Source organism: Pteropus vampyrus, unplaced genomic scaffold, assembly GCF_000151845.1.
Source record: "Pteropus vampyrus isolate Shadow unplaced genomic scaffold, Pvam_2.0 Scaffold207, whole genome shotgun sequence".
NCBI classification, from domain to species: Eukaryota; Metazoa; Chordata; class Mammalia; order Chiroptera; family Pteropodidae; genus Pteropus; species Pteropus vampyrus.
The window spans coordinates 1,681,164-1,707,491 of NW_011888988.1; the positions used below are offsets into that span (position 1 = coordinate 1,681,164).

General features: G+C 49.3%; 1 protein-coding gene across 2 annotated transcripts in view; it reads left to right on the forward strand.

Moving 5' to 3' along the window:
* The first annotated feature begins 643 nt into the window (after window positions 1–643).
* The window catches only part of CAMK1G (calcium/calmodulin dependent protein kinase IG), a 29,823-nt gene continuing 4,138 nt past the window's right edge, over window positions 644–26,328 (forward strand). Inside the window, exons 1-9 of one of the 2 annotated variants that reach the window (XM_011372438.1) lie at window positions 644–719; window positions 11,332–11,452; window positions 16,125–16,253; window positions 19,043–19,117; window positions 21,256–21,394; window positions 22,062–22,185; window positions 23,547–23,622; window positions 24,663–24,775; window positions 25,549–25,627. In XM_011372438.1, coding sequence (XP_011370740.1) covers window positions 11,361–11,452; window positions 16,125–16,253; window positions 19,043–19,117; window positions 21,256–21,394; window positions 22,062–22,185; window positions 23,547–23,622; window positions 24,663–24,775; window positions 25,549–25,627 — 827 coding nt within the window. In that variant the 5' untranslated portion in view covers window positions 644–719; window positions 11,332–11,360. The remainder of the gene's footprint in view (window positions 720–11,331; window positions 11,453–16,124; window positions 16,254–19,042; window positions 19,118–21,255; window positions 21,395–22,061; window positions 22,186–23,546; window positions 23,623–24,662; window positions 24,776–25,548; window positions 25,628–26,328) is intronic. The other variant, XM_023537970.1, reaches the window with a different exon arrangement.

A 26,328-nucleotide genomic window follows, 5' to 3' on the forward strand; every position in this document is an offset into this window, starting at 1 on the left:
CCTGTACCAATAGTCGAGCAATGGATGCTCCATCCCCACCCCCAGCCTCTCGTGTCTGGCCGTGGCCTGATCAGTACCTGCAAGGACATCTCTTCTGAACTCGCCATAAAGAGGCCGCATGTTCTCCTGTAGTACCCAGCATCCGTCTCCGTGGCGGGGGATTCATTCCCGGCTCTGTGGCTCGCCAAGGCCAGCAGTGTGCAGGTGGGTTGGAGGGAGACAGGAAGGTGTTTTTAGACAACATGCCCCAGCAACATGCCCCTGCCTCAGGGAAACTGAGGCAGGCGGTCCTAGAAATCTTCTCGGATTTTCTGTCATCATCCCATTCAAGGCAATGGAAACCTCTAATCTGTTGTTTTGTTTTCGCTTTTTATTTTTCCTATCTTTCCATCACACACATGAATGCAAACACAATCACACACACGCACACGTGCGCATGCAAAGCATAAAAAGGCCCCTTTGCAAGCATTTTTTCCGGATCAGACTAAATGCTGCTCAGAGGGAGGGAAAGCAGAGCAGAGCAAAGAATGAGACACGCAAGCCACCTAGCTCCTTTTCCTCCCCTTTAAGGCTGCCTGGTTACGGTCCTGGGAAAGAAAACCCCTGCATTCCTCCCCTTTAATTCAGTTTTTTGTTAAAGCACTGGAGCAGCTAATCCTCACAGACCTGTAGGAGCTGGAGTGGGAGACCACGAGCACGAATTCTTTCCGAGTCCCTGGGTAAGATGAACCTGCTTCTTTTCTTGGCTTTAGGAGGTTTCCTTGCTTAGTGGGAGGTATGTGGCTCCTAAGGGGTGGGTTTGAAGAGCCACTTTTGTGAGCAACTTGGGTGTTTTTTCAGCCCCAGTTTCCGGCTTGCCTGATTCTTGTGGTATCAAGGGTAAGTTGTAGCTGCCTTGGAACATAAGTCTGAATGGGGGTCCGGGTGGGACCTCCGTGGGGAGCCATCTGGCCATCACTTCAGGGTTGGCTTGAGTGCGAACCTTTTGTGCTTCTGGGCAGGAAAAAGGGAGCAACATATCCGTCTCTGCCCCTTGGCAATGCCTGCATTCCAGGGGCAAATCTCTAGGCTCTGTGCCTGGGAGGGGCGGTCTGTCTGCAGGGTGTCTGGACCTCCAGCATGCTGCACCCCTGCTTCCTGTTTAGCCTTCAACTCTTAACCTCTCTGACCCCATCTGTCAAATAGGGCAAAGCCCATTCTGCCTACCTGTCTGGGTTGTGGTGAGGATTAGGACAGCCAGTGGGCAAAAAGGAGGTTTATAACAAGCCTGTGGCTCTGCAAACACAAGGAAGGCGGACTAGCCTCAGTCTCCAAGACAGGGTCCAGGGACAGGCTCCAAATCCTTGTCCCTGGCTGCATTAGGAGGCAGAACTCAGCCTCTGAGCACGAGGCATTGCTGTCAGTCACAAGACAACTCCTTCACCTTCCCCAGGGGTGCATCAATCTCCCTCTGGTCTTTAAACTTCCCTAGTTCAGTTTCTCAGGTAAAGATGGTAAAGGAGGTCTGGATTCACCACCACCCCCATCCACACTGTGGCCCCTTCTCTCCACGTAACTTTGACGCACACACCTTAACCCTGAGGCTCCCGGAAGCGCTGCCAGGGCTGGCGCTGGTCTGGCTGCAGTGCGTGGCTGGCCAGCTGCTTGCTCTGGAACCAGATAACTTGATCACGAGGAAAATCACTGAGAAGGGTCAAGAGAGTCAAGCAGGTTCTGTCTTGGCTAAGGAGATGAGCTTTCCCAGACCAGAGGCTGCAGACAGAGCCTGGCCCCTGGAAATTCCCACTGACCCAAGTTTCACCAGGACCAAAAATGAGCCCCAAGAGGCCACAACACAGAGAGCTTAGTAATACCTGATATGGGGACCACACTTTACCGTTGATAATGTGCTTCTACTCTATCATCTTTAGGACAAGCCCATCAGGTTGGTGGAGCAAGTAGTGTTTCACCCTTAGTATAGGTGGGAACTTCGAGACACAAAGAGGTTAAATGGTCTGCCTGGGGCTGCAGAGCTGGGTACTGGCAGTACCCATTTGATGATAGTACCACTTGAACCCAGATCTTCTGACAGACAGTGACCTTTCCATGATACTGCAGATAGCTATGGTGTCTGTGTGTGTGTGTGTGTGTGTGTGTGTGTGTGGCGGGGGGGGGCACTAATAAGAGCACTCTTTAGAAAGAGGGGGCAAAACTCCAGGAGGCCTGAGGTTAGAGTGGGAAAAGTTTGAGCTGGAGCCTGGAAGGGCTCAAGTTAATGATGTTTTGGGTCCAGCCTCAGTGCGGAGAAGTCTCAGCGTTCCCGGGATGCACCTTTCCCCAGACCACCGAGCCACGTGTTCCGGGGTGAGCAGACAGGGGTCAGGGTTGCATGAAAGCATCCTAAAGATGAGGACATTGGGAAATGAAACCCGACAGCCACCACCAGGAAAGAGGCAACAGGTTACATGGTGAGGGCACAAGGAGGCCTCGGATGGACTGGGCTCCATCATTTATCATCTGTTTGATTTGGGGCATTTTGCTTAACATTTCTACCCATCAGTACCTCAACTATAAGATGGATTAATGACACCTACCTTGAAAGGGGCAGTGAGGCATTAAAGGAGAAGGTGCAGGCGAAGTGCCTAGCACGGTGCCCCACCCAGGTGATCAGCCCAGGCAGGCAGCCAACACTGTAAAGCCTGCAGCAGGTCCGGCTGGGGCTGAAAAGAATCCCCCTCTAAGAGAAGCGAGCCTCCCTCGCTCCCTCTCGCCCGCTCACAGCTCACACACTGCACTGGGCCAGAAATAAATTGCCACACGGAGTGCCTGCGAAGGATGGGGCCCAGCCGCAGCCTGCCAGAGCCCGCGGAGTGAATGAGCTGCAGGATGAATGAGCGAGGGGGAGCAGCTGAGTCTGTGAACCGGCTGCGAGCAGCGCTGCCGCTACAACTGCAGGCGCGGCCACGGTCAACGGCGAGGGGCCGCGCTGGGCGGCTGCCCGCGGGGAGGCGGGGGCTGCAGGGGCTCTGAGGGCTGTCAAACCCGTGTCCTTGGAGGGCAGGCTGGTAACGCAGAGCTTCTTGCCACAGCCATCCCGAGCTCAGCCTGTCCTGCCTTCTGTGCCCCTTCCCCGGCTGGAGATCCCTCCTCTCGCTTTCCTTTCCGGAAGGCTCAATAGAGTGCCTGGCTGGGGCAGGTTAGAGAAATTAGCCCCGCACCTGTTCAAAGGAGGCACCTTTTGCATGGCGTTAAGCTTAAAGGCAGCGTGTGGTAATAGACACTCCATTACCCTTGAAAACTCCTTAGGAAGGTACCCCAGGGGAGGGCAGCATATGGCCCATGGAAAAAAACCAACGCCGGCAGCGTTTCCAACAATGTTGCAACAGCTCTCTGTTTCCTTGGTTGAGTACCAGATGAAGTAGTCGGTTTGCATTTCAGGGCCATGATGTACGAGAATTTATATATCTTTAAACACTTTAGAATCACAGTGAGATGAGATGCTCACACTGCAAGAGGCATGTGGGAGCTGAGACAGGCTGAGGGAGGAGGGAGGAGGGAGGATTCGCCGCCCGTGTCCTGCGCTCATTGCTATTTAAACAGATATTTGTTTCCCTCTCCTTCTCCCCAGTGCACGGTGTTTGATTCACGTGCCTGGAGTGTGGTCCCAACACAGTGTTTGATTCACGTACCTGTAGTGTGGTCCCAACATTTCAGAGGTTGCAGGGTGCTTGCATGCCCACTGATGTACTGCACAGCCACAGGAATGCCAAGAAATAGATCATTATTCCCATTTAGCAGATGAGGAAACTGAGGCCCGCCATGGTTAGAAGCACATTAAGAATAAAGAGCACACCCAGCTCTCTCTCGTGACTCCTAAGTGTTGATCTCTCGGCCACCAAGTGAAGCCCTAAAGATGACGGGCACACAGTAAACCTTAAGCAACAATGAGTCTTGGCTTGTCGCTACAGCAAGAGGAATCTGACTAAACTTAAATGTGGTTTAAGCCTGAAATAAACTGCAGGAAGCAATTGACAAACATCCTTCCTCAGTGATTTTTATGAACAGAAACTGGCGAGCAGAGATGCAGGATTAATGGGAGGGCTGGGGACGGGGTCCATGTTCCATGGAGGTTCTGTCTAGCCAGAAGTCTCCAGGAGGCTTTAGGGTCCCAGGCCTGGGCTCTGGCCAGCCGACCAGCCACTTGAGCTGCAGCCAATGAGCTGGAAATGGGTTCTGACAGCACACACAGACATAGCCACGTGCCTGTGAGTCCGTGAGGAGAGCAGGTCTGTGAGTGATGGTGGCAGGCTGCTAGAAATTTCATATGTCGCTCAAACAAATGAAGAATCACAGAGCGTCAGGGAGAGCCTGGTCTTTGTTTTCCAAAGTAACCTCTGAGCAACCCTAGATGCCCTGGACGCATGTAGATGTTATGAAAGGAAAGAGTCAATTGGGGGGATGCCAGGTTAAACAGCATCGAGTAGGTGCCTTTAATGGTCCTCAGAGCCTTTATTTAATAAGGTAATGTGGATCACGACTCACCAACCAGAGGCAGCGAATCCACTTTGCACAAAGTCTCCTGAGACTAATATTCTAAAAAGCAAACTTCAGGGAACCTTAATCTAGTCCAATCCCTTCTTCCAAGGAGAGAGGTGGAAGCCCAGAGATATACAGTGATCTGCCTGGGGCTGCACAGCTCCTCGGTGCCAAGCCAAAACTGCAGCCACAACTTGAGCTCCTTCCAGTGCGGCTCCCAACCCGGGGGATGATGGCAAGTCCAGTATGGGCCCGAGTCCAGGAAACGGTGGGGCCTGGGCAAGAAAATGTCCCAGCTTTAGCCTTTCAGCCCCTTCATAGCCAGGTAATTTAGGTACTGCCGTGACTCCTGTGCCCCAGCTTGGAGGCAAAGAGCACATTGTTATGACACATGATCCAACCGATAACCTTCTCCCAAGACCCACAGGCCTTTCTGAGTCATGCTCCCAAGAAATGGAAAACCGAGGAAGCACAAAGCAGTCTTAGGGTAGCCTGAGTCCCCTGAGGGGAGAGAAAGAGCCACAGTGGTCCCTCAGGAAGGCTCCGAGGCCTGCTTCCCGTGCCCCAAGCCAAGCACCTGTGAAGGCAGGCTGGCTCTCCTTGTAAGTGGTGCTGAGAGCCATTATCTGTGAGTTGAAGGCTGCAGAGGGGGGCTCCTCAAAGATTCTCTCCTTCCTGTCTCCATCTCCTCTTGTTTGTGTCCAGTTTAGGAACTGGACTGTGGGTGTGGGAAACACATACTGGATTGAACTGAATAGAATGCCTCCGGATTAAAACGTAGTGTTCTCAAGACTTGGGCCGAGGTGCCAGGAGGGGCGGCCCTCTGAAGCAATTAGCCGAGCAGATTCATTTAATAAGCACCTCGGAGCAGAGTTCTTAATGGCTATGACTCGAAGTGGGAAACTTTTGATAAGGAGGCCACATGGAGGAGGACAGGCAGGACTGGGGGTCCAGAGAGAAGGTCCAGGGCAGTGTAGGGTCATGAGGTGGCCTGACATCTTCAGAGTATGATGTTGATGATGAGGGGCCACTGACGACTTCATCTGTCTTAAAGTTCTGTCTGGGGCTCGTGTTGCTCCCGTGACCAAATGGAGCCTGGGAGGAAGAGAAGGACAGTGACACCCCATGGGAGAGGCATGTGAAGGATGCCTGCCTCCTGGGCTCACAGCCCAAGACCTCTCACCAGTACTTCATAAACAGCCAGGCTGGACGCCTCCAAGGATCACACAGCTAGTTGCAGAAGCTCAGCCAGGGCTGCGCTCAGAGGCAGCGTCCACCCCACGTCTGTGTGAAATACTTTTCCCTCTGTAGTCGCCTCCCCAGCTGTGGGAGTTTTCCCCAAGAGTCCAGGAAGGCCAGCCAAAACACGCGACTGAGCATGAGCCGAAGCCAGTCACTGAGTCAGGCCCAGGGTAGGTAAGGAATGGACCTGGTCTTTGTCCACGTGGACTCGCTTTCTATTGAGTCTATGACCTCAAACGAGCAGGAGAATTTCTTACAGTCAGGGTGTCACAGAAGACGGGCTCAGGCTCACATTAGAGAGTGACTTTGCGGGGGCTGCCTCTAGGTAGAATGGTCAGGGGACCCTCTTCAAGTATCCCAGGGGAGTTCTGCCTACCAAGAACTGGGCCCAGAGCCCTTCCCAGGCCCTACATCATCTGTCCCTGAAGTGATGATGGTGACCAAGAAGCCAAGCAGATTCCGCCCTCTCTGCTGCTGTGCCCCTGGCAGAGCCCCGTGTGAGAGCTTTAGAGAGGAGGTCCTACCGCCTGCCCTTCCCAGGGCGCAGGGCTTCTACTGCATTTCCTCTCCAGAGCAATAGCAGGAATTCATCCCCCGACCCTTCAACACCCATCTCATCCAACTCCTCCGCAAAGCCTTCCTTAATGCGCCCCCCACCGCCCCCAGGTTCTCCGCCTCATCACTCATGTCATAAATGTGGGCTGGACCTTCAGTGTGTCCAGCCTCAGGACCAGGCACTGGGGCCTCCCAGATGAGGAATCCGTGGCTCCTGCCCTTTAAGCGCTCGCATTGTGTTGCGGGAAACCCACACATAAGCAATCGACTGACCATGGACCTCTGAGCCATTCTGGTGCTGACCCAATGTGCCCATTCATTTGCCAGCTCCTGTCGACTGCTCTGTGTTTTCAGGTATTTATTTCTATACCTCTGCTTGGTCTTTCCAGCCTGATGGTAAGCACTTTCCAGAGTAGCCTCATATCATGGAAATGCCCGTATCTAGTCCAGTGAGTATACAGGAGGTACTCAGTAAGTGCTTGTGGAGTGAAGAAGTGTTACCTCCACAACTCAAAAATGATTCCATGTAATAAGGTTATTTCCTTTGCCAGGAGACACTTTTACAGAATATTCGTGAGGTTCTGGCCCTACTGAGGAATGAGGGGCCTGAACCAGCCCTGAATGTCAACATCCTCGACATCGCCTGAGCTGTGCATGTGAAATCAGCTCTGAATCTCAGAGAAGTCTTCAGTGGCTCTTGTGGAGTTTTAAAGCCCAACAGAGGTTGTCTCCAGAAATAGAGAAGTAGGGAGTACTTTGAGAGCAATATTGGAGTGTCAGCCTTCTCAGAATTTGTTGGCTTTCCCTTTGAAAGGCTAGACTGCAGAAGTCAAGAATGGAGGTGGAGGTGGGGGGCTTTAAGAGAAAGAGCAGGACGCAGCATCGGAATGCGGGCCCACCGTTAGCTCTCCCCCACACAGGGCACAGCGGCCTTGAGGTTCCTCTGAGGTCAAGGAGGGGTGAAAATGAAGCAGGGCTTCAGATCTGGGCCCCCGACTCTTCCACATAGCTCTGAAGATGGAACTAAATAGTTCGAATGGAGTGTATGGGAGGAGGGGTGGGCGGGAAAGATGTTTTCTTATAGCCTGGCTTAGGCTAAGAATACTATGTTTTCAAGCTATTTAAGAGATAGGAAAGAAGGAACAGTGAGTACAGATCTGATAATGAGATGGAGATGCCTCCTGGAGAGCACGCAGTCATTCCACGGGGGCTCCAGAAGGGGGAGTGATGGATGCTGCCCAGCCAATGGGCCTGAGCTGGAAAGGCTTTTGATGGGCTCCCTGCCTGGAAAAGCAGTGTCTGCGCCCTCTTATTCTATGCAGGAGGAGAGAGACAGAGAAGGAGACACACAAATTAACCCTCTTGATTTGGCTCCTTTTAACATCCACCACTTTGCTTTCATCCCCTACATTCTTCAAGACTTCTCAGCTACCAAATGTCTACATAGTAAGGAGCATTTGGTCCAGGCCCAAATGTCAACCACTCCGATCAGTGGAAGCTCTGAGGCTAAGAATCTGCAGAATGGCATCTGGCTAAAGATAGCTCCCTGTTCTAATATTTCATCTTCCTCAAAGCAGTCTCTGCCAGTCAGTGTCCATTTGTCTCCACCTTGTAGACTGTGCCCTCGAAGTCCAGGGTCAGCCTGCCACTGCACTGCTGGCAAGTCCTCCTCGGACCGGTGCCTGGGCCCTGAACAGCTGTGGTCCCTCTGAGCTGCCACCCCGCCAGTAGGAGAAAATCAGCAAATGGGCCTGAAGATACAAGCATAGGCCACCAGATCTACATTTGGCTATATCAAATGCTAAGGAATTCTTAACGTTTCTCACATGTATTTTTCATAATAATAGCCACCAATTATTATATAGCCCAGTTGCAAATTTACACCCCACTCTAAAAGATGCAAAGTAAGTGTAGCTTCTTCATTTCCTATAAAATCTTACCCTACCAGTCAGCAAAATGGAAATGGGAAACTCTGTGTTTGAACTTGTCCATTATAACGTCTCGGGTTTAATAGTCTCATGTAGCTGACCCAGTGTCTTTGAGGAAAATACACAACCTTGAGATGGCCTTTATCCTCCCCCACTCAAGTTCAAGGTGGCATTTTATGTTATAAGATGCTTACTTGACTTAGTTGTAGTATGGGAGAAAGGGCCTCAGACTTACCAGGGACCTCAGATCCCGGATGTCTGGGATCTCACCAGAGGCTGAATAGTGACCTGAGGTGTGACTGGTCCCATGTGGTCTATGGAGCATCATGCCGACCCCCTCCACCAAAGGCCCTGATCCCAGCCATTTGCTTCTACCATAGATGCCATGACCGTACCCGTCTCTTCATCCAGACTCCAGTTGTCATTCCCTCCAGTGCAATGCATCCCCTCACTGGTGGCATAGGCAAAGGGGAGCTGGCAAATATTTAATGTCTGGTTCTCGGAGGGTGAGGGGAGGCGTGGTGTGAAGCTCTGATTGTAGCATTTGCTTGTTTCCATGCTTTAAATCCTCCCACCGTAGCCAATTTCACACTAACAGCGTGAGGCCAGGAAGCTGGAAGACGTGCACAGTCACCTGTCTGAGCGAGTACGAGCTGGCTCCAGCCCCCCGCAGGCCCTGGGGAACTTCTGCAGTTCGTGCGACAGCATCTCACTCAGCTTTTCCCCGCTGGGCCTGCCCCGTCACTGCTTTCTGCTCTCTCAGATGTGGTTGCAGTCAGAGTTCCCCTCGGCTTCGTCTCCCACCCACGGCATCCTGGGAAGCCCAGCCATCCCATCACCAACCTCCCCGTTCCCGGATGGATATTAGCAAAGACGTGTGCTCCTGACAACTACACCCTCTGCCTCCCCATCTCCTTCCCAGTGTCCACTAGGGTCAAAAGTATCAGTCTTTTCATGCCTCGTCCTCTCTAGCAAGGACCTCATTTGTGTCACATTCTTCTTATTCCCAGGGTCTAAGCCCACAGTTGTGTCTCGATGACTGAAGAGGTTTCCTTCTACACGGTAGAACCTATTTTATGACACGAGTCCTCCAGATGGGGATCACCAGGAATGCAAACACATCGATTTACTATCCCCTAAGCATTATCTTTTACAGCTGTTTGAGACGTGTGAGACAACGTGCTAAGTCTCTATGGACACCATTTTATTTACTCTTCACCATAACCATAGGGGCCTTGTCCCCATTTTACAGATGAGCTAACGGACCCAAAGAGGTCATGAGCCTGCTTAAGGCCATTTAACTAGTAATGAGTGGAGGTAGGATTTGAACTCAGGTCGACCTTCAAATCTATGCCCTTACCTAATGCTGAATTCTGAAGGCACAAACTTTCTCATTGTCCTGAATCTGTTAGAAGACCCCATGGATTCTACTGGAATCTTTTTTTTTTTTAGAGGGGCAGCCATTAGATACACTTTCTTACTTCTCTGTCAGGTTTGGGGGAGAGGGCACTGGCAGAAATGCATTTCACTCACTATTCCCAGACACTCAGTGCCCCTCCCTCCAGCTGTAGTGGGCTAGCTAGGGCAGAGTACCCAAAGGAACAGAGAGTCCCTCCAACCCCGCTAACGACACCCCGAGAACACACTTCTCCCTAGTACTCACCTCAGAAAAAGCATCATCACCCCGGGGTGCTCCTACAGAAACATGAGAGTCAGTCTAGACTTCTTTCACCCCACCTTAGGCATATCACCTAGTATCACCTATAAGTAATTGGACCCCAGAATATATCCCAGCCCCCCCCCCACTTCTCTCCTTCCCGACCACCATGGTCCAAGCCACCATCATACCCCTCGCAGGTTTCTGCCCCCTACCTGTTGTCCATGTATCAAGTCTCGCCCCCTCCACTCCCTCCTCCACAGAGCAGCTAACGTGAGCTCTTCCAAACCTCGGCGGTGTAATTTAACTCTCCTGCTAAAAATCCTTCAGTGTCTTCAGGTCTCACTAAGAAGAAAACCCAGTATCTCTAACGGAGTCCGTTAAGTCCTCCTCAGGATGGTCGTCTGCCCGCCTCTCCGGCCCACTCGCCGGGCCATGCCATGCGGAGTTCACACTGTCTAGCTCCACTCTTCCTTTCACACCCTTCCCTGCCATGGACTTGTATATTTTATTCTTTCTGCCGAAATGCTCCTTCACACATTGCTGGCTCTTTCTCAAACTTCTGGTCTCAGCTGAAATACGACCTCTTCAGAGGCCTCCCCTGACCTTCATCTAAAGAAGACCTGCCCTGTTTGTCTTCGTTACAAGCCCGGGTCTTGTCCTTTCATGGTTTCCCCACACTTGTCACTGTGCACACATCGGTTTACTTGCTCATTGCCTGTGTCCTCAGGCCTCCCCGCCCACGGAAGGCAGAGCCATTGTCCATGGTATTGTCCATCGGCACATACCCAGCACTCAGCACAGCACAGGTGTTGACTGTTGAGTGAGTGTGGTGACTCCAGGACTCTCATATTAAAGTTAGGACATGATTCAGTTTGGATTTTAAGGAACTATTTTCCCAGCACTGTGCTAAATGCTGTGGGAGTCACAGAGGAAACAATGCTCATTCATCTACCATTCATTCACTTAACCAGGTAGGAGAGAGGCAGGAATAGAAATCATCGGAGGAGGTGGCGAAGCTGGAAAACAGGAAGTCAGCCTGACTCAGTAACGTGAATAAACACCTTGGTGATCAGTTGGCCACACAGGAAACGCCTCAGCTCAGCTCAGATCCCCCCGAGGTGGACGTTCCCATGTTAATCTGTATGTGCACGTGTTATTGCCTTTAAACTCTGCAAAGCAGAGTTTCCACTTAGACTATGCTCTGAACCCCTTGAGCACGTGGCAAGCACAACGGGCATGCAGCAGATGTTTAATAAATTTGTTGTAGAAATTTAAAAAAGCAAGAATAGTCTTATCCAGGCTTTGCTCTTCTTCCTTCCTTCTACTTGTTACATGAAGGATGTGAGTATTTTCAATTCTGTTTGCAACTTATTCTCATCTTATTTGAGAAATTAGCTGATCAGCCCCCGTCTTCCCTTTCTTCAAACAAAGCATCCCCGGAAGCTTCAACTCTGGAGGCAATGGGTCGAAAGGAAGAAGATGACTGCAGTTCTTGGAAGAAACAGACCACGAACATCCGGAAAACCTTCATCTTCATGGAAGTGCTGGGATCGTAAGTCGGGGCCGAGAGATGGGGGGTGGCTGGGCTGCCTGCCAGGGGGCTTGGGAAGGGGCTGTTCCGAACCAGCAGAGACTGACGAACTGGGACTGAGGCTGCTGTGACATCACCTCCGTAGCTCTAAGGGACCCAGAGAGGTGGAGTAGGGGCCTTGGGGGCGAGAGGACGAGAAGAAGTGTGGGGTAATGCAGCGGACGTTTGCTACCCTGCAGCCGTGAGGGAACACCAGCTCTCCCCCCAACCCGGGGTTCTTCTGCCTGACCCACTTAGGGAGCCCTGCCCCCCACATCTGCCACGACTAGTGAGCTCTTGCCCTGGTCGCAGGAAGGGACGTTCTGGAGCACTTCCGGAGAGTCAGTGACCCTGGAAGAACTTTCCTGGGCCTCCTCACCCAGCTTCTTCATTCTCCTGCAGTGACCAGGTCGATCCCACTGTGCACTGTAGATGGAAGAGAAGGTTCTAGGGGGCCCTAGAGAGCTAGTGGGTTATGCACACCTAAATCAGCTCCCTGCCCCACCATTCTCTCTGCACCACGTTGGAAAACTCCTACCAGCCTCTGGGGCGTCTGTGCCTGGCCTCTGACAATGATGACATGGCTGGTGGAGCAGAGAGAGCTTGTCTGGAGCTGACTCTCTACTTAGTCCTGCCTCTCTTCTGGGAGAGCACAATCTCTGACGCAGGCTGGCAGCAGCTCTGGACCACTGGCCTCCATCGCCTCTGAACCCCATCTGGTCAGCTAATTAGTCAGGGCTAATTGGGCCCAGGGCCCAGGGAAGTGAGGGGAAGTTAATGGACTGTCCATTTAAGCAAGCTTTCTCTTTAGCCAACTCCAGCTAATTTTAGCTCCCTCTGCCTTGGCTGGGAGGCAGTGACCTCAGGCAGTGAAGGCTGCCCACACTTGCACTGCAGACTGAGAGGAGCCAGAGTCAGCCCTGAGAGAAGGCCTCTGGGCACCCCCTTGCTAGGCAAGGGTCAGGCTCTGTACACACAGGAAGATCTCAGCTGTGGTGCTGGTCATCGGAGCACTGGCCCTCCATCAAGGGCCCTTGCCGAGACGGGGGTGGCTCGAGAGGGCGTTTTGGCAAGAGAGAGGAACCAGGCTCGTGAGTGAATCAGAAATGATTTGCTAAGCAGCCCAGAAAATCAAGAGAAGGAGGGGACAGGAAGCCTGGGAGGACAGGAGCTCATTCACCGTCTGCTCAGGCTGGTGCTGTAGGACAGTCGGAAGACGGACACATGCTGGCCTCATGGAGCTCAGTAAAATCTCCCACGGCAGCTTCTAAACCAGGGGACATTGGAGTCTCCTGGGAAGCTTATCCTTCTTTTAACTATAAAAACGTTTAAATGAGAAACTGGCATATTATCATATGCCAACTATGATTGAAAAAAAAAAACTCATTGAATTGTACAATGTAAATACATGCAACTAATTGTCTATTATATCTCAATAAAGAAGGGGGGAAAAAGGTGGAAAAAAGGTGAAATAGTAGAGTACAAAAATGTTTAAGTAAAGAAAAGGTGAAATAGTACAGTGAACGCCAACATACCCAACTCCTAAATTCAACAATTGTTAACACTTCACTATATTCATTTTACACACATAAACGCACACATGCACACTCACGCACGCACTTCACTAAACTATTTGTATACAGGTTGCAAACATCATCACACATCACCTCTGGTGAATCCTTCTGTCTGCATCTCATAAGAATAAAGTCATATTCTTCTATATCCACAAGATTATTGCCAAGGTCAAGGAAATTAATAAAAATTCTCTATTACTTTAGCGTAGATAATTTTTTGAAAAATACAGATTCCTGGCCCCAGCCCTACCAAACTGGGATTTAGGACCCAGCAGCCAGGAATCTATATTTTAATTGTTTCTGGTGGCTGTAACTATCCAGTTCTGCACTAATTTGGGGGGCCAAGAGGACAAGACAGGGGACAAGTCACTGTTACAGCACTTGGGCAGAGCAGACTCCCCCATTCAGGATGCACCGAACCCTGTGCCAAAGGCCTCTTCCCTCTAGTCTTCAGCTCCTCTAGACAACCCACCAAGATTTTGCCAAATCTGCTCAGACACCACCCACAATTCCAGGGCCCTGCGGCAACTGTATGGACACTGGGCCACAGTAGGGGGCAGGTCACCCACTAGTAGGGGGCAGGTCAACCTTTTTTCTTTCACTGCCTAGGAAGAGATTTTTCTCCTTGGTCCCCACCCTCCAAGGGCCCAGCAAGAGTGAAAAGCTATTCAGAGCAGAAACACAGACCGGGTTGTCTCGCGGCAATCGTCCCCGGCTCTGAAGGCTCTGCCTGTCCTGCCTTCTGACCCCAGCAACCTTGGCTGCTCAAAACTAGCTCTCTGCTCTTCAGCCTGACAGGTGGTGCGATTAAGTCTTCATTCCCTCTCCCCTGTCCCTACTAGTCCCTCGTCGCCCACCCCCGAGGCAGAAGGGCAGTAACGCCATTTCGAGTGGCCACAATAGGCGCCACTGGCATACACTTCAGTGTAAATGGCACCCTAGGAAGGCTTTCATTTGATCTCATTCCACAAGAGGATCCAGAGTGGGTGTCAACTTTGGAATCAGGAGACCATCGATGTGTAGTTCTAAAGATACAGGTGAAAAGGAGAATTCTGAAGGCAGACCCTAAAATGTCACAGCTGAAAGACATCTTTAAGGCCACGTGGTCCAACACTCTCGTTTTATCGATAAGGAAACTGGAGTCCCCACCCCTGCCTGTTCTTCCCTACACCCCTGCTGTTTCTCACACTTCTTCCCCACCCCACCTGAAACATCACTTTCAAATCTTTTTCCCCCGCACTGGGCTAACTCTCATTCATCTTTTAAACTGAGCACAGGATCTTCTTAAATCAGACAGCCATCAATTACATCTTCCTTATCTATCCCAAGTGGTCACTTTGTACACATCAGGAAAAAGCACCCTTTTCTCCAGACCGTTGTCTGCTGGGGGAAGACTGTTGTAATAATTATCATATGAAGATATACAGTGGCTGCAAGGTGAACGGCATCTGTTGGAATTGTGCAGTGCTAACTTTTGTACAGTTTGCTAATGATGAATGCGATTATGGCATGGGGCTTGAGTTGCGAATGGACCCTCTTCTGTTATGGTTCACGCTATTTTCATAAAGTTGCCGGCCAGCTTTTAACTCTTGCATATAATCTATCGAAGAGGAATCTCTTCGTAGAAATTATTGAAGATCATCCGGCAAACAGAAGTAAAAGAACATAGACCAACTTGCAGCATGAGTGAGAGTTGGCTTTGGTATGCAATATTTTAAAGCATTAGTATTAAACTTGTGATTTTTTAAAAAAAAAAATACAGAAAATAAACTGACGGAAACTAAACCTTACTAAACCTTAAAAAAAAAAAAAAAAAAAAAACCTGTCCAACCATAGCAGAGGCCATGTGTTACATCTCCATTTTCTGTGGTTTCATAATATTTCCTGCTTGTCTGTATGTGTCTCTCTCTCATGCTAGATTCTAAGCTAGAACGACACTAATCCCAGTGCCTAACACAGAGGTTCTGCCAGCTCAACAAGCATTCATTGCCCGATAACATTTTTCAAATCAAATTTTAATTGCTTATTTGTCTGTGTTCTCTACTAGTCTATAGGCTCCTTAAGCTCAAAAACACTTACTTTTTTATTTCCAGTGTCTAAGATTCAGTAGGTGCTCAATAAATCTTGATTGAAGGAATGAGTGAATGAATGAATGACTAGACAAGCTCCGAAGACTCTGACTGACTCAGATCCAAGTGCAGGAAACTCATAGGAAACATCACATATTTTCAATTGCAGAATCTCAAAGCTCTTTCACCAGTTTGACTGCTATCGGGCCTTCATTCTAGATTGTCCATGTGGCAGGGGAGAATGTGGCTCAGCTGTTTCCTCCCTGAAACTTTATCGCCTCTTGTTACCACCAGGTGTCATCCCTAGTGGCATCCAAATAATAATAGTAATTATAACAATGATGGTATCTAACACACCTAGTTTAATAGATGTCAGGAACAGTTTTAAGCCCTTTACATGTATTAACTCATTTAAACAACCATATGACTCAGACACTATTGATATTCCCACCTTTCAGATGAAGAAACTGGGTATGTAGAAGCTAAGTGATTTGTCACCCAAAAACCTGAGGTTCTAACATGGGCAAGCCTGTAATTTTGGATCCTACCCCATGTTGCTATTGGGTTCCATCCTCTCTGTCTTCAGAAGCCTGCCCAGAGCTGCTGGGTTCTGTCTGTGGTCCTTGCAGATCCTACTGAATGAGAGACTATTCAGCCCCTTTTCTCTAATAATTAGCTCATGGTGATGATCACCATCTGCCAAGTGGAGAAATCTCTCCATAGAAAAGCAGAGTGTCTGGGAGTCCTTCCCAAATTATAGGTTCAGGAAATGGCAGCCACCCCACTGGCCCAAAGTCACCGAGTCTGTAGCAGAATCTTTTCTTTCCCACATGATGGATGAAAGAAAGAACACAGTGGAATGTCACATAGGTTCTGCCATCAACACAGCTCATCGGTGCCCACAATAACAATGGAAACTAATCGCCGGCCACATCTTCCTTCACTGACCCTTTGGTTTTGCTTCTCCAGCTCCCTAGTACTAATTTTTATTTCTTGGTATCTTCTACTCAGAGGAGCTTTTTCGGAAGTTTTCCTGGTGAAGCAAAGGGTAACAGGGAAGCTCTTTGCCCTGAAGTGCATCAAGAAGTCACCTGCCTTTCGGGACAGCAGCCTGGAGAATGAGATCGCTGTGTTGAAAAAGTGAGTGGGTCTTAGGATTGGTCAGGTACAACATATGTGGGATCACAACATTTCCTTCACAAATTACCTTTGAGAAGTACTGGAGCTGGATTTCCAAACCAAATGTCATTGTTCCCTTTGATTGAGCTAATGGGTCAGTCTGATCAATCAGCTAAGTTTAGCCAGACAGCTGTCTTGGCTGATTTTTTTTTTTTTTTGCTGGCAGCAAATTGAGTAGTGAACCAACTGGTAGCAGAGCTGGTTTGTGCACATAGATCAGAGGGTAATTAGCTCAATGGAACAAAAATCAATTGAGGGCCAACACCAGGAAGAATCGATAATTAAGGAGGCAGCATAAGACTTAGAAATTAACCTCAATTTGTCCCGTAGCAAATGTAGGTTCAGCACCCCAAGCATCGTGATGGAGGCTACACTAACAAATCACCAATGTACAACAAACCCTCGTGGGACCCCTATGGTGTGCCAAAAGTGTAACAGGGACCATGAGGATGAAGCCGACACAGTTCCTTACCCTCAAGAGCTCACATTTTCTGGGTAGAGACAGAGGTGCCCCTCACAAACTCTAATCCCATTGGATGTGAGCCATACTGGCAGAAGGCAGAGTTTGGAGGAGACAGAGATTCATTCTGCCTGCACGTGTGTTTTCATGAGTATGGATTATTAGGTACATTTTCAAAGAAGAGAGACCTTGATGAATGAGTAGAATTTTGTAGAGGCAGGAGAAGCAGAAAGGTAATTCAGACTAAGAAGAGCATAGAATCATGGAAGTGCAAGGGATGTTAGGGATGTTAGCACTGGAAGCCCTTGAACTTAGAACGAGTACCTAAGGGACGGGAGATGAAACTAAAATGGTCAAGTGGGACCTGATTCCAAAGGGTCTTGGATGTCATGATAAAGGCTGTTGCTTTTGTTCTGTGGGCAAAGAAAAGTCATCAAAGGATTTTAAGTAAGGAGTCACATGATCAGACTTATATTTTAGAGCCATCCCTCTTAAGCATGGTGAAGGGGGGATTGGAGGATGCCAGCCTAGAGAATGGGAGACCAATTATAAGACTTTCTCAATAATCTAAGCAAGAGATGAGGGTACAAGCAAAGATAGTGGCAGGATCATATGGTGGCAAGACGTCTGTGTTTAGGAGACAGTATAGAGAGAGAAATAATTGGGTTTGGGGTTGGCTGGAAAAAGTGTAAAAAGAAAAGCATTGAAAATGATTGAGATTGAGCAATTAAGTGGGCAATAAAATCAGTGCTTGAGATAGAGAACAAAAAAGCATGTGTAGGCTTGGAGGAAATAGAAAGGAATTGGTTGGAACAGATTGAATATAAGTATCCATCTATCTCTACATGAAGGTGTCTGGTAGGATGTTGGAGATTTGGGTCTGGGCTCCAGGGAGATTAGAGCAGAGAGATTCTAGACTCCTTGAGAGCAACGGCTGTGGTGGTCTTTCTTATCACTGTACTGTATAATTAGCCTCTAACAGCATAGATAAATAATCAGCTCAATAAATAGTTGTACAGCGAGTGAATCATCAATGAATTAATATTAGCATTGTCAGCTTATAAGTATAGTTGAATCCATCGGCTAACCACTGCAAGATATCTATATTTTTAGAAATATCTTAAAGATGATATATACTATTAATTATGTGTTTAGTATTCCCCAGGCACTGATACTAAGCATCGGGTTATGTGTTTAGTATTCCCCAGGCACTGGTACTAAGCATTTTACATGCATTTCTTTTTTAATACTGAGAGAGATGTACTTTAGAGACAGGGAAAGTGAGCTTAGAAGATTTGATTGAGTAAGCTAGCCAAAGTTACCTAATTCATAAATGTCTGAGCTGGATCTGAACTCAGACCCAACTGACTAAGAGTCCAAGTTCTTAACTCCTGCGCTGCACACCCACGAGTAAAACTTCCTAGAAATTTTCTTCCTGGACAGTCGTGCACAGAATTACTGACTGGAAGGCCAAGCCCCTCGGCTAACACGATTACTCTGCTCGCCTCAGCCTCTGAGTAACCACAGACAGAGGTCTTCTAGGACACGGTTTCTCAGCACTATCGACATTTTAGATCAGACAGTTCTCTGCTTTGCTGGGAACTATCCCGTGCATTGTAGGATGTTTTGCAGCATTCCTGCCTCTACCCACTAAATGCCTGTGGCAACCCTCCCCTCCCCAGTCCTGATGATCAAAAATGTCTCTAGATATTGCCAAATGTCCCTTGAGGGACAAAAGAGCCCCTGATTGAGAATCACTGATCTAAGGCATCCCACAGAATTGACCTCAAAAATGAGCATCTGCCTTCTCACAACATCCTGGAACAATAATTCCGCAACGCTTCCTCCATGGTTACCCACGAGGAGGCCTCGCTCACCTAAATCCCTCCTGTCGTAGTACCCTTTCTTCACGCCGTGTTTCTGAGGGAGATCTGGATATTCATTTTGCAGAAAAACCTAGTGGTAGATGCTCCCTTAGCTTTCTTCAGTTCTTTTAACTTTTTCTTTCGGTAAAGTTGAAAGAGATCCCTGGAGTAACAATGAAACGTTTGTTCCTTGAAGGCAGGATGATCAATTATTCATTCAAAAATGTGAATTGAAGGCCAACCAGGCGATCTTTTCTCTGAGATTTCTTTGTGATGCCTACTTACTAGGAAGGCTTCACAAGGAACCTGTCTTCCTACACGTTGGCATCTCTAACGGGAATCAGAGTCCAGTTGGGCTGGGTCTGCATTCTTTGCCTGGATAACCTAAACCCCATACCTTTCGTGATGACCCTCACTTTCCCTAGGATCAAGCATGAAAACATCGTGACCCTGGAGGACATCTATGAGAGCACCACTCACTACTACCTGGTCATGCAGCTGTAAGTGACCCGCCTCCTCCACAGACATCTCGGGGGGCCTGGGAAACCTAGAGGAGGCTGGACGGTGGCGAGGGAAGGATGATGATTAAAAGACAGAATCAAGCATTATTTCAAGAGGGTTTGAAATGCCAAGAGTTCTTTTAAGATCAGTATGCCTCTGGGCGTGGACATGTTCTGTGTGGACCAAGGGGTAAAACTAGGATTGATTATTGAGTTGATGTGTATCAGTGCGGCCTTACCAGCCATTAAAATATTCCTTACCAGTCAGCAAATAGCCGTTACCCCAACCCATCCATCCTCCCCTGCTGCCCCAGCCCCTCCCCTCGAACTTTCTGGACCTCCTACAACTGAAGGTGTAATGCCTGGCATAGCAGGGGGCCTCCAGAACCCTTCTCAGGAACCAGGGCTTAAGTCCATTTTGACCAGTCATGTCCATCAAACCGGATATTAAATGTTTTAACATCACTCCAGGGTAAAATTACTATGGGAGTAGAAGCCACGGGTAGATAGATTTCAATTCAATATAAAGAAAGACTTTCTCAAAAGAGAGCCATCCAAAGTTAAAAACAGGCTGCGACTGTGTGTGACTGTCCATGAGTAGGACAGAAATGGTGTCTCATTAGAAAGGTCTCTGCATCCCTGTTATATTTAAATAAGAGTTCTGCCTGAGAATGCTGCTGTGGGGTTGGTCAGTCTTCCTGAGGGATCAACTTTGGGCTCAGAGAAAGTTCTGTCTATGAAGTACACACACACACACACACACACACACACACACATCACTGCAATCTCAGCATAGCTGGACATGATGTTTTTGACCGACAGGCTGATTCCTCAGAAACTTTAATGAGCTAATTCAGGCCTTAGCGACCTATTAACTCCTGGGCTTACCTGAGGCCCAGTGATTAGCAGTAGCAAGCTGTCAGGGGAGTAAGGTTGAGGGGGCCCCAGAAGCAACAATAACAAAAGAAGGGCCATGTGGCACTTTAATGGAGCCAGTTCAACAGGATTAGCACACAGCCATTCAGAGGGTTCAGGAGAGGCAGGAAGGTGGGTAGATTCAGAAGTCACTGAAGAGCCACCAAGCCTCCCCAAGCAGGATGCTCCGACTCAGGAATTTGTACTTGTATAGAAAGAGTATCTTCCTCATGGGCCTCCAGCTCCTATAGCAGAGACCAAAGCTTCAAAACAGAAACAGAAGGAGTAGGGTGTATGCATTTTGCTTGGAGAAATCCTACTCCCTTATTACTACTACATGGTCCTGTCACATGTGTACATCCACATCCAATGTCACAGAACACTGAGAAGGGAATTAGAAACCCTGGCTCATGGTTGAAGTAGTTTGGGATGTTTATCCCAAAGGCCTCAGGAGAGCATTTCACTGTCTGCACGTACTTGAAAAGATTCATATGAAAAGATGTTATTTTTGTTCTGTGGGGCCCTAAAGGGCCCAATGGTGGAATTGGTGTCTGCTGGTAGAAACTGCAGGGAGTCGGATTTTGTCATAATAGACAGAAATATTAAGGTGACAAAAGATAAAACAGTCTCTCTTAGGAGGCAGTGAGCTTTCTGGCACTGATATGTTCCAATACTGACTAGAAAATTCATGTTATTCAAGAGATGGGGATCAGACTTGACCTTAAACTCCTCTGATTCCTAAGATAACATAGCATGTGAGCCTCAAAATACCACTGTAACCCTCCCCCATAATTCCAGCTTTAGGTAGCCCAATTTTCCAGAACGAGGAAAGAATTCCTGACATAAGCACAGTTAGTCTCATTTGCACAGTTTCTCTTCCCTACTTTGCCTGATTTGCGTTTCACTTCTCCCTACGTGTGTCATCAGAGAAAAGAAAACAAGCTCTGTTTAAACACTCACCAGAGGAATGTTGCATTTTAAAGGAAGGTTCCAGGGAAAGGTCAACGGTTGTGGTCCAAAGAAATGACACCCTAGTGATAGGATATCATTGCGGGCACCCTAGGAGGTACCAAGGGACCAGAGGGACGAGTCTTCCCCACACAGTCCAGGGGTGCGGGTCTATTCCAGCACAGCTGTGTCCCCATGGCTGCAGAGAAAACACATTCACATTCTTTTGACCCGATAGAAGAGCTGAATCCCCACGCTTGCCCCTGTGCCCACAGCGTCTCTGGCGGGGAGCTCTTTGACCGGATTCTGGAGAGAGGTGTCTACACTGAGAAGGATGCCAGCCTGGTGATCCAGCAGGTCTTGTCGGCCGTGAAATACCTCCACGAGAATGGCATCGTCCACAGAGACTTAAAGGTGCCAAGGCGGGAGCCTTCAGGGGAGGCGGGAGACAGAGAAATGACCCTTGAGGAAACCGCGTGTGTCACGGGCATGCTGAGCTGTGTGAGATGAGAGGGTTGGACGAGCTCACTCCTGAGGCCCTTTCTGCCATTAGACGAACAACCTTGGAGGACCGAATAGGCATTGTTAATTTGCACCTCAGCCTTTTCCTGAACTTTTTGCCAGGAAAAAATGCTGAGGTATCCGATTTGGATACCAAGATAATCCACATGTCTGTTGAACCCAGCCAAAAATAAACTCAAACTTAACAAATACTTAGTGAGGGTCAACATTGCACCAGGCATGTAGCAGACTTTAAAAAGATCAAAGACAGTCAACCAAGGGTTGCTTCCCTCAAAACACAGTTTTAGGGTAGTTGCAGATAAGGAAAGGAGAGATTAGCACATCAGAGGCTATAAAGCTAAGCAAAGTCAAGGCTATAAGAATAACACAATGCTGGGGTGCAGAGATTGAGGGTGCAGGTAGGAGGCACAAGGGAAAAATGGGAGGCGGAAATGAGCCTGGCCTTGAAATCAGGAGCCTGGGGTGGTGTTCTAAGAAATGACATGTTAGGGGGAAGGAAAGAGATGTGTGTTTCAGATGCTTGTATCCGACACTACATGATATTTCTCTTCTCCCACAGCCTGAAAACCTGCTGTACCTCACTCCTGAAGAGAATTCTAAGATCATGATCACAGACTTTGGTCTGTCCAAGATGGAACAGAGTGGTGTCATGTCTACTGCCTGTGGGACCCCAGGCTACGTAGGTGAGTGTGAGAGAAGGAAGGATGTTGACCAGTTGGCTACATTCAGCCACATGGATGTGATTCACGTAGAGGGCTGGTTATGAAGAGACAGGGTTCAGTTTCGGAAATGATCCAGGTAGAACATTCACTTATGAGGTTCAGGCCAGCCAATCCGCTGATGTCCAGAACCACCTCTGATGCTCCCACATCCGACATCTTAAAGACAGCCTATCCCTGAGGCCTTTCCACAGCCCCGGTTCTCGCTTCTGTAGACAGACTTCCCACGTTTGTCTTTCCAGCTAGACCAGGAGGAGAGACAAGATCGCAAACCCAGGGACCACTGGATTTCCTGAGGAATTGACCACTAGCTCCCTTTTCCTTTCTCCCACTCTAGGGGAGATTGCAGCCCCGCAATGTTGGTATCCTGGAGGCATAGTGTTAAGTTCGAATCTGAGGAACCCAGACATGGGCTCCCAAATATACACCCAAGGAAATACCCTAGGAAACTGGCAGAGGTGGAGCCTCCTGCCTACGAAGGAGGCTTCCAAGGCCCCCAAACAAGTAAGAGCAGACCAGACGCCAGGCGAGAGCATTCCCTAGATCCATGGGGGAGAAAGCCGAAACTCGGAGCATCCACCCCCGCCACTTCCTTCTTAGCCAGTCATCACCGGCTTGAGAGTGGGAAGTGGGAAGTAGAACCCTGACTCAGTAGAGGGAATCTGCTTTCTTCCCAAAAGAGAGGTCAGTCACTTACCATCAAATATTGAGTCTCACTGGGAACAAAGCCCTGGTGCCTGGAATAAATGCAGAAGGCAGTTCTCTACTGCCCCAGAGCTTCCATTCAGAGGAAGACATGGCTCGTCCTCCAGTCAGGCTCATGATCTGATCCTCAGACTAAGCCCCAACCTCAGAAGGTGCCAGAAACTGATGGGACAGGTACCTCCTGCCCTCTGGGAGTTCCCCACTTAACATGGGAGACTCGGTCTCTACCTTCAGGGATAGCCTGGTTTAGTGGGAGAGAGACCGCCCCTAACTTGGAGATTGCCCCCAAAACACAGCCCCTGTCCCATCTGAGCTGGGAGATGCAGGGCCTGCCTTCGGAGAGTACTCAGCCTGATGGGGGAGATGCAGCCCTGGAGATGTCCAATCTGATAGGGAGTCCATAGCCCCTGGTCGTGGGGACCTTCTAATCTGATGGAAGAAGATTTAGTCTGATGGGAGCAGCACAGTCCCTGCCCTAAGGGCGTTTTCAGACTTCTAGAAACAACACCAGCCTGGGCTGCCCTAGGTCCTCTTCTCTAAGCATCTTCCTGACCTTCGGCCCACAGCCTACAGCCCTCTCCTCTTGCCCCAGCCCTGACTCTGCCTTTGGTTTGCTTCAGCTCCGGAAGTGTTAGCCCAGAAACCCTACAGCAAGGCTGTGGATTGCTGGTCCATTGGCGTCATCACTTACATACTGTGAGTAGAAGCTGGTGTTGGCTCAGTTCCTGGGAAATCTCAGAGCCTGCTCACCCCTTCTCTTCCCCTCCCATCTCAGCTCCTCAGGCACCATCCACCTCCAAAACATGTGCGTGTCCACGTGCATGCACACACGCACACACACACACACACACACACTTACTTGTGCACACAGCTCCAAAGCTTCCTTTCCTGATCTCTACCAGGTTATAAAAAAGGGCTCAGTGTGACCCACTGGTCAGCCGCATGGTGCTCCCTCCTCCGGCACCCACCCTCACTCACTGTATACTAATATACCGAGCCCCGCTCTGCGGAATGAGCAGCAGAAAGGGGAGAGGCCAAGCAAAGCTCAGAAGCCAAGCAGGCACCATGGTCACCGTTCAGATTCTCTCCTGGTGCCATCAGCCTGAGGCAAAGTGACAACCCAGATGAACCTGGTCATTACGCCTCTCCACACATTCCAAACTTGCCCTGCTGTCCAAACCTGCTCATCACCAACTCGCCACCATCCCTCCTCACCCAGAGCAAACTTCACTCTGAAGAAAATAAGCTGCCATTAGTCACTTACCACTTAGCATAGATTCGATTTTCTATTTCCTAAGCTTATGTTGAATAACTACTCATTCATTCATTTACTCAACGAACACTCGTTGACTGTTACTAAAGAATAAAGAACAAAATAGCCTAAAAAAATCCCTCATGAAATTTACACTCAAGTGGACATTCTACCATCCTTCTTAAACATAGTTGACACATCATCTAAGAGTCAGGAGAAGTGCAGGGAGGGGTGGTGAGGGTTTGGGGGAATTATGTACAAAGAGGCTTCCAGGGCCGTCGTTCCAAGCTTTGACCCCTGCATAAACACTTGATGAGACCTGCGTCACTTCTGAATCAGGGCCAGAGCCATGTCCTGATCACACTGCTGGTGGGGGACCCTTGTTGCCTGCCTGTGTATTCAACGGGCAGCTGAGCAGAGGGGAGAGACTGGTCCAGGGAGGAAGGGGTTGTTCAGAATTATGTCCCTTCCCGTTCTACCGCAGGTTGTGTGGGTATCCGCCTTTCTACGAAGAAACTGAGTCTAAGCTTTTTGAGAAGATCAAGGATGGCTACTATGAGTTTGAGTCTCCTTTCTGGGATGACATTTCTGAGTCAGGTAAGGCCAGTGGGTGTGAAGGACAAGATAATGGGCTCAAGGCAGAGGCTGTCAAGAGAAAAGAGCTTAACAAAGGATGGCGGTCCTGGCTCTTGAAAGTCCCTGGGGACTCTTAGAGAAAACAGGCTGCCACCAAGAGTGGAGAAATCTTCATCTGGTTTAAAAGCCAAATAAATTATTTGCGTCTCAGGTTCATGTTTTTGTTTTCCTGGAGGCAGAACCATAGTCTGCCTGGTAAAAGCAGGGGAGATAGTTCAGATGAAGGGCCAAGAAGGCAGAGCCAAGCGGGGCGGGGGGATATTCCGGCAGGAGTGGTGAAACCAAGGCCAAGTTTTGACTTTTATACACCGAGCCTGAGAGCATGCCGTGTCTGTGTGTGTGACAGGGCAATCATTGCACATTGTTAGGTCCGTTAAGGGGAGATCGGGGCTGGAAAAAGCCAGCACTCACACGCGTGCCCATGTGCTGGTGCTGGCCCTGAAATGCACGTGCACACCCGTGTGGCGTGCAGACACGCTGGTGCCTCGTGAGGAGAGATGCAGCTGCCGCACTACGTGGGCGAGGCCACGGAGGGCCTCTCTTCGGTGGTTTATGGTGGGTTGTTGTTAGGCGGTTGGATTTTTTTTCTCTCTCTCTTTTTAAGACTCTTAAAATTGCCTCTTTGGAAGATTAGCTAAAAGATGCATTCACTGCCACCCACCAGCCCGGAAGTGAATTTCCATCAGTCATGAAATCTGGTCCTTAGCCGCTGTGTCTTTGATTGCTCCTCTTAGCCAAGGATTTTATTTGCCACTTGCTGGAGAAGGACCCGAATGAGCGGTACACCTGTGAGAAGGCCTTGAGGCACCCCTGGTGAGTGAGAAATGGGGTGGGTGCTAGCCCCAGCCTATGGCCCCCCAAATATGACATTGACCTGTTCACATGATGTGTTTTTCTGGAGTCGCTTGCCCTGAGCTGATTACCGTTGGGGAATCCGAGGGGCAGAGACGTGTTCATCAGGTCTAGCTGGGGGTGCGAACGAGTTCTGGCCCAGGGGTGGAAGCTGGGTCACCTAGTCCAGTGCAGGAGGCAAAGGCCGCCAGGCACAGTCATCGCACTAGAGTGCAATACTCAGTACTAGTTACTCCAGAGGCTCTGGGCGTGAGCAGCCCTGCCAGGTCCCTAACAGCATCATTTTACTCGACTCTGGGGTCAAAACCTGTTCCTAGCGAGGCAATTCGAGAACACTCACAATTTGTAAAGTAGGTAAATAACACCTTGAAACACTTTTCTCTTCCATACTACAGCCCTGCTCAAGACCTTACAGTAGCTTCCTGTTTCCTATCACGGCAAGCGCCGAATCCTATATCTTCCCAGATTTGTCCTGACCCGCCCTGACCTTTTACCTCCAACTTCATTTCAGAGAAGAACTCTCAACACACCTTCTCTGTTCCAGAAAGGCCTACGACCCCGACTTCCCTCTCGACCCTCCCCCACCCCACACGCCAACCTCTTTCCAAACTACGCCTTGGGTCCTGCCATTTACAGCACCTCGAATGTCCTCCTCTTGCCTT